Raw genomic sequence first — 12,805 nt, 5'->3', positions numbered from 1 at the left:
ATTATAATAACATTTATACAGAAATGTTTTATCTAATCACAGTAAATTAAGATTATTCCCAGAGGAATGCAAAAATTTCCCTCACAAAGGCCCAGTTGCACAAAAGCCGGTTAAATTTTAATCCTGATTAACTTCACATGAACCAAATCAGAGAAGACCATTTCAAAAAGATGAATCCACTGGAATTAATCAGGATTGAAAATAACCCGGCTTTTTTGCAACCGCTAGCACTAAGTACCTGATTGAATGATTACAAAAGTTCAACAGCTGAGTCATAATTTTGACACAGTCCCACTCACTCACTTCCATCACCAACAGACGACGAAATAATTATTATCAGCTGTTTTTCCAAGGATATGAATAATAATTATCCTTTTTATTTCCTTCAACGAGTTTTCCCAGGGATGACACCTAGTGCAATCCAATCTTTATATTATAAACCTTACTATGTTCTGAATTTCGTGAGAATCGTTAGAGCCGTTTTCGAGATCCGGTGAAATACAAACATATGAGCATCTAAACATATTAACAGAAGTTGCTCGTTCAATAGTATATAGGGTAGATATATTACCATATTTTTATGTTTATTTTAGTTGTGGACTTGATGTTATGAGTATCTACTAAATTGCACAGACTTGTTTGATCAAGAATGAGCGCTTTTACTTTTATATTAATCCAGCGCACATAATATGATGTGACTGTTAACTACAGTAGTTGTGCGTGCAATTGTTTAGTAACCTTGGCAGTGCATTAAAGATTGAATGTAGGTTGGTAGGTGAGCGTTTTTCAGGGCCGTTTGCATAGTATCCTATATTAAAGCTGCGTTTACACCAAAGTTATTAACAAAATGTTAATAACTTAATCCTCATAGATTGAACATAATAACTTATCATACACATGATGGACATATGTGTTTGTATCTCAGATATCTCAGATATTCAAAATCTCAGATATATCAGATATTTAAAATCTCAGATTTGCAATTTCAACTGGGCAAAACTCACAACTACTACTACTAGCTTTTTTTTATTATTTTAATCACTACTACTAGTCATCTACTTCCCAGTCATATTTCTTTCTTTTTGTATCATTTGCTGCTGGTGGTCTCCTTCCACTGAACATTCTTTTCAGAAACAACTCTTGTACCTGATCAGAATCCAAATTATGCTGTCTAGCTTCACTCATGTCAAAGATGAACCTCTTTTTGACATATTGTGCAATCAAATAGTATGAAAAGTTGAACAACTGTTCATGTAAATAATTCTGAAAATCCTCACCCTTCATAATCATCTGCATAATGTCAACTTTTAATTTGTCACCTAGTGCTAAATGTTTACCATCAAGTTGCTTATGCATGTCTACAAACATGGCATTAATTGCAGTTTGTATTCCGAGTACCTTCTGATTAAACTCTTGCTTCTTAATATAGTTATTTTCAGTTTGTGTGAGTAGACTCTCTTTTAAATCTGTCAATTTCCTATCTAGCAAATCTGTATCAACATGTTTCAAACTATTGTTCTTACTCTGTTGTTCACATAATGATTTCCTACTAGCATACTTTACCTCAATTTCATCACTAATTGATTTTGATAGGGTTTTCAATTGTAAATCAAAATTCTGTTTTTGCTGTGCTATTTTCTTCAATATATCAGACATTGTATGTAATTTACTTTCAAACACTTTCTTTATAATTAAATCAGCCTGTAGTTTTTGGAATATATTAATTGATACTGCAAGTAATCTGCTGTCTAGATATTTTCTATTTACTAATGATGATGAATCACACTGCAATTTATTGAATATATTTGTTGAAATTTCCTGTAATGTACTGCCCAAGTATTGTCTGTTAACCAGCAGTGATAGATCAGACTACAGTTTATTGAATATATTTGTTGAAATTTCCTGTAATTTACCGTCCAAGTATTGACTGTTTACCAGCAGTGATGGGTCAGTCTGCAGTTTATTGAATATATTTGTTGAAATTTCCTGTAATTTACTGTCCAAGTATTGTCTGTTAACCAACAATGGATCTAACTGTAATTTAGTAAATATATTTGATGATATTTCAAGTAGTTTACTGTCTAAATATTCTCTACTTGCTGCCACTAACGACGATGTTGATTCACAACCACTGTTTACTGCTGCTGCTGCTGCTGCTGCTGCTGCTGCTGCTGCTGCTGCTGCTGCTGCTGCAGCTGCTGCTGCTGTATGATTACTATTAAACACATGATGTGTTCGACCAAAGCGATCTATTGTACTACTACTCACAGTACTACTTGCCATCTCTGTCAAGTGTTACACATACTAACTGCTGCTGCTGCTGCCACCACCTAATATAATACCACTTGTCACATTATTTTTTATAGTTTAATAATGATTAGCCTCCTGCTTGGCATCAGTCGGTAGAGCATGAAATATTTTAATAACTATAAAAATAAGGTCGTGGTCTTTTACTAGGATATAGTCTCATAAAAATCTTGATAGGCCCAGATATGAGCTTCCACAATAATTCTGATAATTCATTGAAAAATATATATATAATACTTATCCTATAGTATTGAGGAATTGAAATAAATCGTACACCATAAACAATTTGATACATATATTAACAAATATTGCAAAAAATAAATAAGAGCAAAAATATATAGAGCGATAAAAAATATATAATATAAGATAGAACAATAATCGAAATCAATAATATATCACAGGCTAAATACTATTCTTTGAATTTTATAGCACAAAATGTTACCATGTGCTTTCATTTTTATGATCATATGCATTCATTTGCATGTAGCTGCAATATCAGCTTGCTAATACCTGTCGACTTGGACAATTCTATTTAAACTAAATTCTTAAAATCAGCATGATAAATTGACAAACTAGTAATCCAAATATATATATTAAATTCTATAGTATCTAATAGATTCCTTTGTAATAAATATATATTTTATCTCAGGGTGCAAGATTCGGCACCTGAAGGAATAAATAGAGCAATTCATCTAGTGAATCAGAGCTACAATAAATATCGCAAATTATATTGCAGAAATTAATGATCATATGAATATGTATCAACAGCCTAGATTTTATACTTCTTTGATTGATAGATCTTCCAATATATAAATTGATTTGTTACTTTTCTAATAAAATAACTTTCATACTACATTTACTTGCGCAAGTATTTTTACCAAATTCTTAATTCATAAGAAAACCCTTTCGATGAGCTAGCTTTGATTCTTATGTAATTTCGAAGCACTGAGGGCGCCCTATCACTATTTCAATATTTTTCACTCACGTGTCGGAATTTTCTTATGAGCTGCTGATGTCGATCCAACTCCTGGTGGTCCTGGATTATTGTAGCTGGAGTCGTCTCTTCCAAGGGGTTACAAAATTATTTAAAAATGACTTTTGCTTTATAAGAGCATCACAAAGTCTTATAAGAAATTTAGTAATTCAATTTAACTTTAAATTATTACAAGATATAGCAAGGTATTACGCTCTATAATTTTTAGTGTCCTCTCATGGTGGCAGTTGGCAGGCGAGTGTGGTTCTCGTTTCTCATTTTTACAATTTCCATTTCCGATTTCTAAATTTGCATAGAATTTGAATATTCTATTCCTCCACCATTCAAGGCTCAAATAGACTGTGCTAAAATATTAGATTATTACTCATGTTATATATTTAATAATTTTTTTGCCTTCGGGCCATATCCAAAACATAGACTATACAACAATTTTTTACAAATTCTCATTATTTGTAGAAATATATACAAATATATTTGAATCTGCTCACTATTGCCGCCTATCAATTGCCACTATTTGATTGGTGCATGCAAATTATTACAGTATTCATGCGCCCAGTAACCTCCTACTTCCTTAATACATTTAATTATTTTTGTTGGGGTTTTTAAATATGCTCTTTACATGCTAAGTAATTTTTATAGGTTATTAGTTGTTTCATACATCACAATAATTAGCCACGTGAGACCTTTAGTTCCTCAAATTGCATACTGTTTTGCCACAATAAATTTCTGCCAAGGTGTTTGGTCAGATTCTATGTTGTATGGCTCGGTCGACCATTAGGTCGCCGATCAGTAAATATTTCATGCCTAACCTCAATTTTCAATATTTCATATAATATTATATAGTAGCAAAATTTATTTCCATTCCTCTTAGGCTGTTGTACAGTTTAACCAGGATGTCTGATATTATCTAATCTTCACGTTATCTCTTAGGCAATATTAGCCAATTACTTCACTTAGACCTATAAATATTTCAGCTAGGGATTTTTATTTATCAATCCAAATTAAATATGTTACTCTTATAATAGATTTCTTTCAAACAATAACTTCGATGTAAAAAATTTTCTGGGGCTTATATTTTATTGTAATTCCTAGGTCTTAATATAAATAATTTTCCATTCATCAGGTACAATTCCTTTCTTTTGCTACATGGTTTTTTGGCTTTTATGGTAACTAGCATTGAATTGAGGTTTTTTAGTAACAAACATGGCATAAACTAATGGTAATAAATTATAAAACATATAAATAAATATATTAACATTGATAAATACAATAAATAACAATAATAAATAACATTTTTGGGTACAATATTTTTTTTTTCATAAACATATGTTTGAGGGCTACATACTTTCAATATAGATGGCTTTGGCCAGCTGACTACTAGTTCTAGATTTTATACTGCTTACAGCAGAATTTGCTATCGAATCTCATAGTTAACCTAACTGCTACATTTTTTCCTTTTAAAGGTAATTAACAAATTTTAATTTTACTATCCCCGTTTGTGTCTTATTTTATATGGTGTAGATTATTAAATTACATACTTAAAAATTATTCTTTTGATTGTTTCAGGCCTCTAACAGTTGGAAGGAATTGGAAATCTGATTTGTTGACACAAGGTTGCTTCATCAATATTAAATTTCTTAAGAAAGGTCAGTAATTGGCTTGATAGTGGTGTTTTCCTTGATTACTTATCATATTTATTTCAAATTCTGTGATGTTGCATGTAAAATTGTTGTGGTTTTTCCGTATCTTTTGGCTTTCTGCTTGTAGCTATACTGTAGGCCAGTTAGGTTATCTGCTATCCATTTGTTGTTGATAGATGAGGCTGTCCTAATTGATAATTTTTTCATCATAAATTTAAAACCCTTGTATCTGGTATATCCTTTTAAACAATTCCAAGCTTCATTAATGGTAATTCCTTTTAATCTGTTCTTTTTCCAATCATCCTGTAGTCTTAACTCATCCTTCCTTTCATTTTCGTTTAAAATTCTTGATTTCAGTTTGTTATAAATCGTTAGGCTCACAACAATAAACATTTTTATAATATTAAATTTTCAATCATCAATAGTAGTTTCATTTAATAATAATAATAATACAATATTTTCCATCATATCTACAACACAGTCTTTTATTAATATCACAGCCATAACAAATAGTATACAATATATCAAAACATTTATTATCTCTTTAATAATATAACCTCTCATCAGATAGTACCCAGGTACTTCCATTTCATTGACATTAGGCCTATTCCTTATTTCTTCCACTCTTCTTAGACACTGTTTATCCTTCATATATCTCCATAAGTAGTCCACTCCATTATTTTCATCCACACATGAATCAATCGTAGTTTTCCTATCAGTTCCGTTTTTATCCCCGCATGAATCCATATTAGTCCTTCCAGTAGCTCCAGTTTCATTCCATTTATTAGGTCCATTTTTCCGGTCACATCGCTGATTAGCTCTCTAGAAGCGAATGTGCCACGGATGCATGCCATCGGTCTCCTGTCCTCCATCCTGGTGTTTGTCCGGTGTCTTCTTCGGGCGTTTGAAACATGCATGCGGCCTCCATCGGCGCGCGCGGTTCCTCTTTCATTTCTTCCGCCTCCGGGCCTTGCGGTGCTGGTACCTTTGGTCATGTAGTCCATCCTCCTCGTCCTGATGTCGGCCGTCCGGTGTCCTCCTCGGGCATTTGCGTCTCCGGGCCTTGCAGTGGTTGCTCCTCTTGTCCTGGATGCCATTCTCTCGTTCTTCCATGGGGTCCTTGGTTTGCCATGTGGTCAAATGATGCGCGGGTGCGGTGGCGGTCTCCTCCTGGTGACTGTTTGTGTTCTCCGGTGGTGATTGGTCTTCGGTGGGAAACAATATACTTAATAGAGGTTGATGCTTGCGGGGTGTTTTAATTTCATGGTGGGCGGCGGTTTTTTGTGTTGGTTTCTGTTCTTCCAATAATAATATTTTTGGTGAATCGTTCCTACAAGTATTATGTGATGCTGAAGTATCTGTCTTTTCTTTGTTTGCTTCATTGGAGCTTGTATGCGTTATATCGGGGGTATCATATATTCATAATTTAGATGTAGCTTTCTGTATATCTGGTGGCGGATTAGTGGGTGTTGGGCTCTGTGTTTTTTGTTGGTTTAATCCTGTTGCATGCACTAATGTATAATTTGTACTTATTTGTTTAGGTGGCGGTTTGTAATTTCTGTTGTAATTGTTCTGAGTGTAACCATTATTTGAGTTTTATCGATCACAGCCATCATAATAATTTCTGCGAGTATTCTGATGTGTATAATGATTAGTTGTGCAATTTTGAAAATTTTTACTATTCCAGTTACTATTTTGTTTGTGCTCATAGCAGCGTTCAAATTGAGGAGTAGGTCGTGAGCAATCATATGGTACTGATTCATAGGCTTGGCTGGTGTACTGATTAATTTTTGAATTAGGTTGATTCTGTGCATACATTTGATCTGACCGGTGATTTGATATTGCCATCATAGATTGTATATTGTATAAATAATCTATCAGCTGTTTGCAACTAGTTATAGGCTGTGTAGCCAATGCTGTTCTGACTTGGAAAGGTAGCTTTTTTACGATTATATTTGCTAAAACAGAGTCAATTATTGGCTCATCTAATTGAGCATTTTTCGTTCGATTTTATATGTTTTATTTGTGAGCCAATATTCTTAGGCTATTCTATTTGTTATTTGTAAATCTACCCTCATCCCCACCAAAGATCCAACAAACTCTGAAACTTAACTCAAACATCGTATTCATGGTCTCTGAAATCTTAAATTTACGTTTTTGGTTATGCAACCGCGGCCAAAGATCGATAAAGAATACCATCATGGAAATATTTATAGAATTGCAGATTGCCAATGTGTGAAAACTCTCATAAGAACCAACAGTATTGTTTCTCGGTCGACGGTTGCGGTCGCATAAGCATAAAAACACACCTTTTTATAGAGATGTAAAAATAATTATAAACTACAGTATACTTTTAATGACTGAAAGCATTATTGATAAATCCATAACACCATAATCGTAATGATTCTGAGAGGACAGTTGCTCTGAACATAGCTTGTAGGTGGCGACTATTTTTACGGCCAGCGGTCGCGCCCTGATGAAGCCACACGAATACAGAACTATCTCCGAAATCAGCGCATAGTCAGGCACCATCATAGCCACGCTTCTGAATAGAGCCTAAAACAAATTAAACATATAAAATCAAAAATAAATGAAAATAATCTAGTACATTGACGGCTATAGATGGTTCAAAACGTACCAAGGGAACCATGCAATCTAGGGGTTTGAACCATCAAAATAGTTCTATACAGGTCGAATGTATTAGTTTTCAATTTCGAGATTGCTATTTTTGATATTATATTGATGAGAAGTGCTTAGAAATTCTAAGAATGCTAGAACAGTTTCACATAATACTTTTTTTTTTGCAAAAAACTATACAAATTGTATTCTATTTCTACAGTATTTTCGCACCTCTCTCTTGATTCTAGCTGTCTAGTCCTCATATGAAATAATGATCGCATTCAGTCTATTTGTGCGGAATGGATTTAACACTACCAGTCATCGATGATAATTGGCATCTGGATTTATTGAAGCTATGTTAATTAATCCAATTGTATAATTTTTAAAAGAAGTAGGCTAATAAGAAAAAAACTTGAAAGATAAGCTGAAGGCTGTTTTTTAACTGCATGCAGGACAGAAGAATTTTATTATTAAAATAATGACGTTTATTTGTATGCTCAATAGTACTTTAAACCAAATTGATTAATCCAAGATTACAGATGGAATTAAATAGAGAATGCATTCATTCAAATGCTAATTAATATATATTATTATTTAACGAAAATCCAAATAAATGCTGCAATTCACCCCAAAGACCTCTGCTACTGCAGACATTGACAACAGGGTAACAGCTAGATGGAAATCCGATGAGAACTACTATCCAAAAATTAGTTGCCAGCACGGGTATTGAGCCCGTTACCTCCCAATTGCCAGTCAGGAATGCTTACCCTTACACCAAACTGACAATCTCTGGATAGGAGCACTCATTTTATACGAAGCCACAGCGGCCAACCAGTTACAGATGGAATTAAATAGAGAATGCATTTATTCAAATTATATATTAATTAGCATTTGGATAAATGCATTCTCTATTTAATTCCATCTGCAACTGGTTGGCCGCTGTGGCTTCGTATAAAATGAGTGCTGCTATCCAGAGATTGTCAGTTAGGTGTAAGGGTAAGCATTCCTGACTGGCAATTGGGAGGTACCGGGTTCGATTCCCGGGCTGGCAACTAATTTTTGGATAGTAGTTCTCATCGAATTTCCATCAAACTGTTAACCCTGTTGTCAATGTCTGCAGTAGCAGAGGTCTTCGGGGTGATTTGCAGAATTTATTTGGGATTTTCGTTAAATAATAATTATAATCCAAGATTGTTTCAAGCTAGGGTGGTATTTTTATTAAAATGTGTTTCAATTAAGTCAGCTGTTGGTTTAAACTAGGTTTTCAGTTAAACTGCTATTGAGCATACGGGCCTCAAAGTGAAGCCTTTTTACTATAGGAGTTGCACCCAGCCTCATGCACCTTATGCATCTTTATGTCGTAAATATTATTTTATAGATGGGGATTCCGGTATTAGCTGAATCCAGACGTCCAGGTCTAAACTGAACTGGATCAGTTGAGAACTGGAATGCTGTTGGTTTGAACTAGGATTATAGTCAAACTACTTACTATACGGGACTCAGAATTAAGTATTTACTATAGGACTTACACCCTGTCGTATGCACCTCATGTCATGACATAAACATGATTGGATAAGAGTTCCGGTATTAGCTCAATCCTGACATCCAGGTTTAAACAGAACTGGATCAGTTTGGAGTTTAAACTCGGAATAATAACATAGAAAAAAGATAGCATAAGAAGATATTCCATGCTATAGGTCGTTTATGTTCCAAATTTCAAGCCGATTTTTGTCAACTCAAGCCGATTACTGTCGACAACTGTCTATTATTACTGTTTTGTTGGGGTGAGAGTATAAAAGAGTATGAGAGACAACCAGCGTCACATATCTTCACGAAAAAGAACCACAAGGAGTATCGGCTTGAGTTAACAATGAAATTTGGAACATAAACGCCCTATACCATGGGATATGTTCTAATGCTTTTCTCTATGATAATACATCATTGTCTCGATTTGCGACCCTCATTGAATCACTACTGCCAGTTGAATGTGAACCCGACCACCCTCACCTTAAGATTGTCAGGCAGTTCAGAGCGGCCCGCATATCCCGGGTTCATAGTGATGAAGACAGCACAGGTGCGATCCAGTGTCAGTTCGGTGCCCTCAAACATCAGCTTCGGATTGCCCGAGTTGATGCCTCGCTGTATGGTGAGGATCTGTTGGGCCACAACTGACAACACCTCCAGATCTATGCGGTTGAACTCGTCAAAACAGGCCCATGCACCGCACGACGCCAGGCCCTGCCAATCAAATCAATATTATACAAAAATAATTGGAGAATCACACAATGGCCCATATGAATAAAACCAGAGCAAATGCTCATGAGCAAGAGCATGGAGCATAAGGTTTGAAGCATAAGCATTTGCTCATTTCTATATGAATAAGCTTCACCTTATACTCTTACCTCATGCTCCTGAGCTCTGGAGCAAATGCTCACGTATTTTAAAGATTTTTCATCATCTGATTCGCCTTTGTGGCCTTACTTTGTTTTTATAGCTCACGTAAGCGCTAAATATACAAGTTAGGAGACACCGCTTGTGTTTGCGTCGTCTGCTCTGTTTTCTATATTTATGAATATCGAGTTCTAGGTTAGTTAAGTTTAGAATTTTGAAATAATAGCGTGAAAAGATGTCATCTCTATAATAATCTTTAGCATATCTTATAATATCAATAGCCTTCTTATAATCGTCTACACTCTCATCTTCTTAAATGCCTATTTCCTATTCTGTGATGGCTATCTTTATATTGGAAAGGTAACTTTTGTATTTAATCTTTTGTATCATGGTTGAATCTAAAAAGAGTTCTATAGTTCTCAACTATTGCTTGTGATCGTATCTGGTATAGTTTCCTCTTCCTCACACGAATTAGTTGAGCCATTTTACTATGAGCAAAAGGTGAAAAGCTGCTTCAGACTAGACTCACATTTTTTGAAGCATTTGCTTCAAAAGTTGAGCAAATGTTCTAGTTTATTCATACAATTTGAGCAAAAGCTTTTACTTTTGAGCAAATGCTCAAACTATTTTTTTGATGAGAATAAGCAAAACTTTTTGCTCACTTTTATTCATAGGAAATGAAGCAAATGCTCCATATTTCAGAAGTATAAGCAAATGCTCAACTTTATTCATATGGCCCATTGAGATAATCAATAATCCAATATTTATCAATGAGTCGCAAATTAAACAATCATACAGTAAATTATTTTGAACACCAACCTTGAAGAACTTTCCGAGAGCTATGTAGTCCAAGCCATCAGAACAGTTGAATACGACACATTGCTTGGCAACCGCTTTGGCTAAATCTTTGGTGGTTTCTGTTTTACCTGTACCAGCTGGACCCTCCGGTGCACCGCCTAAAACAGAAATACAAAGGTGGAAACCTATCAAATACCAACAAATTTTGGAGATCCTAAAAGAATTCTTGTCTATATAAATATAGTCTGTTTTTGGAGCCGAGAGACTTTTTCTTCTTCTTTATCTAACCAATAGGCCGTTTTCACAGCGTTGAGTGGTCGCCTCGGATCCATTTTCTCCACTGCTCTCTGTCCGTATCCATTCTCTTTAACTGATTCACGGTCTTGCCTCTTTCTGCTGCACTACTGCTTTGTACTGCTTTCTTTGTACTGCTTTTCTTTGTACTGCTTTCGGAGTACGTGAAACATTTGCCTGCCATGTCACCCGTGATCTTCCTGTCAGTCGTCTGCCTTGTGCCCTGGCCTCCATCTAATGGCGAGGTTTTCTATTTTTATTTGGCCGAGAGACGATGTAAAAAATCTGGTGTGGTACACTCACACAACTTTCCTTGCTCATATTTGAAACTACGATCAGACTTTTGTATATGTGTATATATAATTGTTTTCAGAGTACTTTTTCCTTTGTGTAAATTGTGAAACTCGATGATTTTTTTTAGTCGTTATTTTTTTAAAGTCGTCAAACAGCTGTTCTACAGATGAAATATCTCGACTATGTGTTATTTTTATGAACTGCTCTACCTACCTACCTCATGCACGAGAAGGAGGTTACAAAGTCCATTTCTGAAGGATGGGGTGGACCCCCCATTAGTATCCCAGAAAGGAGACTCATACCAGTTAATAGAGCTGATAAATAACTATACAGAGTATAAATTTGAAAAAAATCGGTCAAGTTACTTTGAAAATCGTGAAAAACATGTTTTTTTAGAAATTATCCGCCATTTTTCTCAAGTATATTACGGAGCTCCTGCAATTTTCTCAGAAATGAGACTCATGTCAGTTGATAGGGCTTATAAATAGCTATACATGGTATGAATTTAAAGAAAATCGTTAGAGCCGTTTTCGAGAAAACCGTGAATAACATGGCTTTTTAGTGATTATCCGCCATTTTTCACAAGAATATTACGGAGCTCCTGCAATTTTCCCAGGAATAAGACTCATGTCAGTTGATAGGGCTTATAAATAGCTATCCATGGTATAATTTCCATAAAAATCGTTAGAGCCGTTTTCGAGAAAACCGTGAAAAACATGGTTTTTTAGTAATTATCCGCCATTTTGAATTCAATGTTATTGAATTTCTTATTGTCAGATCCTCATGGTATAAGGACCTTAAGTTTAAAATTTCAAGTCAATCGGTTGATTAGGAATGGAGTTATCGTGTTCACAGACATACACACATACACACACACATACAGACCAACACCCAAAAATCATGTTTTTGGACTCAGGGGACCTTGAAACGTATAGAAAACTTGAAATTAGGGTACCTTATTTTTTTTTGGAAAGCAATACATTCCTTACCTATGGTAGTAGGGCAAGGAAAGTAAAAAACACACGTGTGACAGTGGATCTTGGAGCAGCAAGACCGATTCACAGTAGCTAACTCACATTTCGATTAAAGACTGAACTGAATAGTCACAATAAGTGATTCAGTTTCCATGAAAACATTGTGAACTGGAATATACGAGTCCAGCAATCAACAATGAATATGAGTCATCACTCTTCTAGCAAGCTCCATGTTAATGATGGCGCTCTTTTCGATAAATCGACAATAGCTTTGTCGATTAAAATATAAGACCGAAAATGAAATTAACATTCTGCATCATATCTTATGGGATACAAATAAATTGAAAACTTCAAAATGAAATAAGAACACATTAATGCTGTATTTTCTACTTGGAGCAGTTTTGGGCGAATGCCTATTGTTTTTACCTGAATGGCAAATAATTGTCTATGGATAAATATAGATTTACTGATTCAAAACTCAAGTTTCAATGTTC

General features: G+C 34.8%; 1 protein-coding gene across 1 annotated transcript; it reads right to left on the bottom strand.

Moving 5' to 3' along the window:
- Positions 1–7,196: 7,196 nt before the first annotated feature.
- Positions 7,197–11,227, bottom strand: LOC120355616 (dynein heavy chain 7, axonemal-like). The gene is made up of 4 exons (XM_039444203.1): positions 11,137–11,227; positions 10,771–10,907; positions 9,568–9,798; positions 7,197–7,497 (listed from the first exon to the last, which is right to left on the bottom strand). Exons 1-4 carry the CDS (start codon positions 11,225–11,227, stop codon positions 7,282–7,284), a joined length of 675 nt encoding a protein of 224 aa, XP_039300137.1. The 3' UTR covers positions 7,197–7,281.
- Positions 11,228–12,805: the final 1,578 nt, after the last annotated feature.

This window comes from Nilaparvata lugens, unplaced genomic scaffold (genome assembly GCF_014356525.2).
Source record: "Nilaparvata lugens isolate BPH unplaced genomic scaffold, ASM1435652v1 scaffold3587, whole genome shotgun sequence".
NCBI classification, from domain to species: domain Eukaryota; kingdom Metazoa; phylum Arthropoda; class Insecta; order Hemiptera; family Delphacidae; genus Nilaparvata; species Nilaparvata lugens.
Note: the sequence above shows the minus strand (reverse complement) of the source record. Positions and strands in the feature narration are given on the sequence as shown.

Coding starts and splice junctions, on each gene's coding strand:
- LOC120355616 (XM_039444203.1), bottom strand. CDS start 11,227: ATGGCAGGCAAATGTTTCACGTACTCCGAAAGCAGTACAAAGAAAAGC. Junction 10,908..11,136: donor CAGTAGTGCAGCAGAAAGAG/GCAAGACCGTGA, acceptor TTTCTGTTTTAG/GCGGTGCACCGGAGGGTCCA. Junction 9,799..10,770: donor CTCTCGGAAAGTTCTTCAAG/GTTGGTGTTCAA, acceptor TTTGATTGGCAG/GGCCTGGCGTCGTGCGGTGC.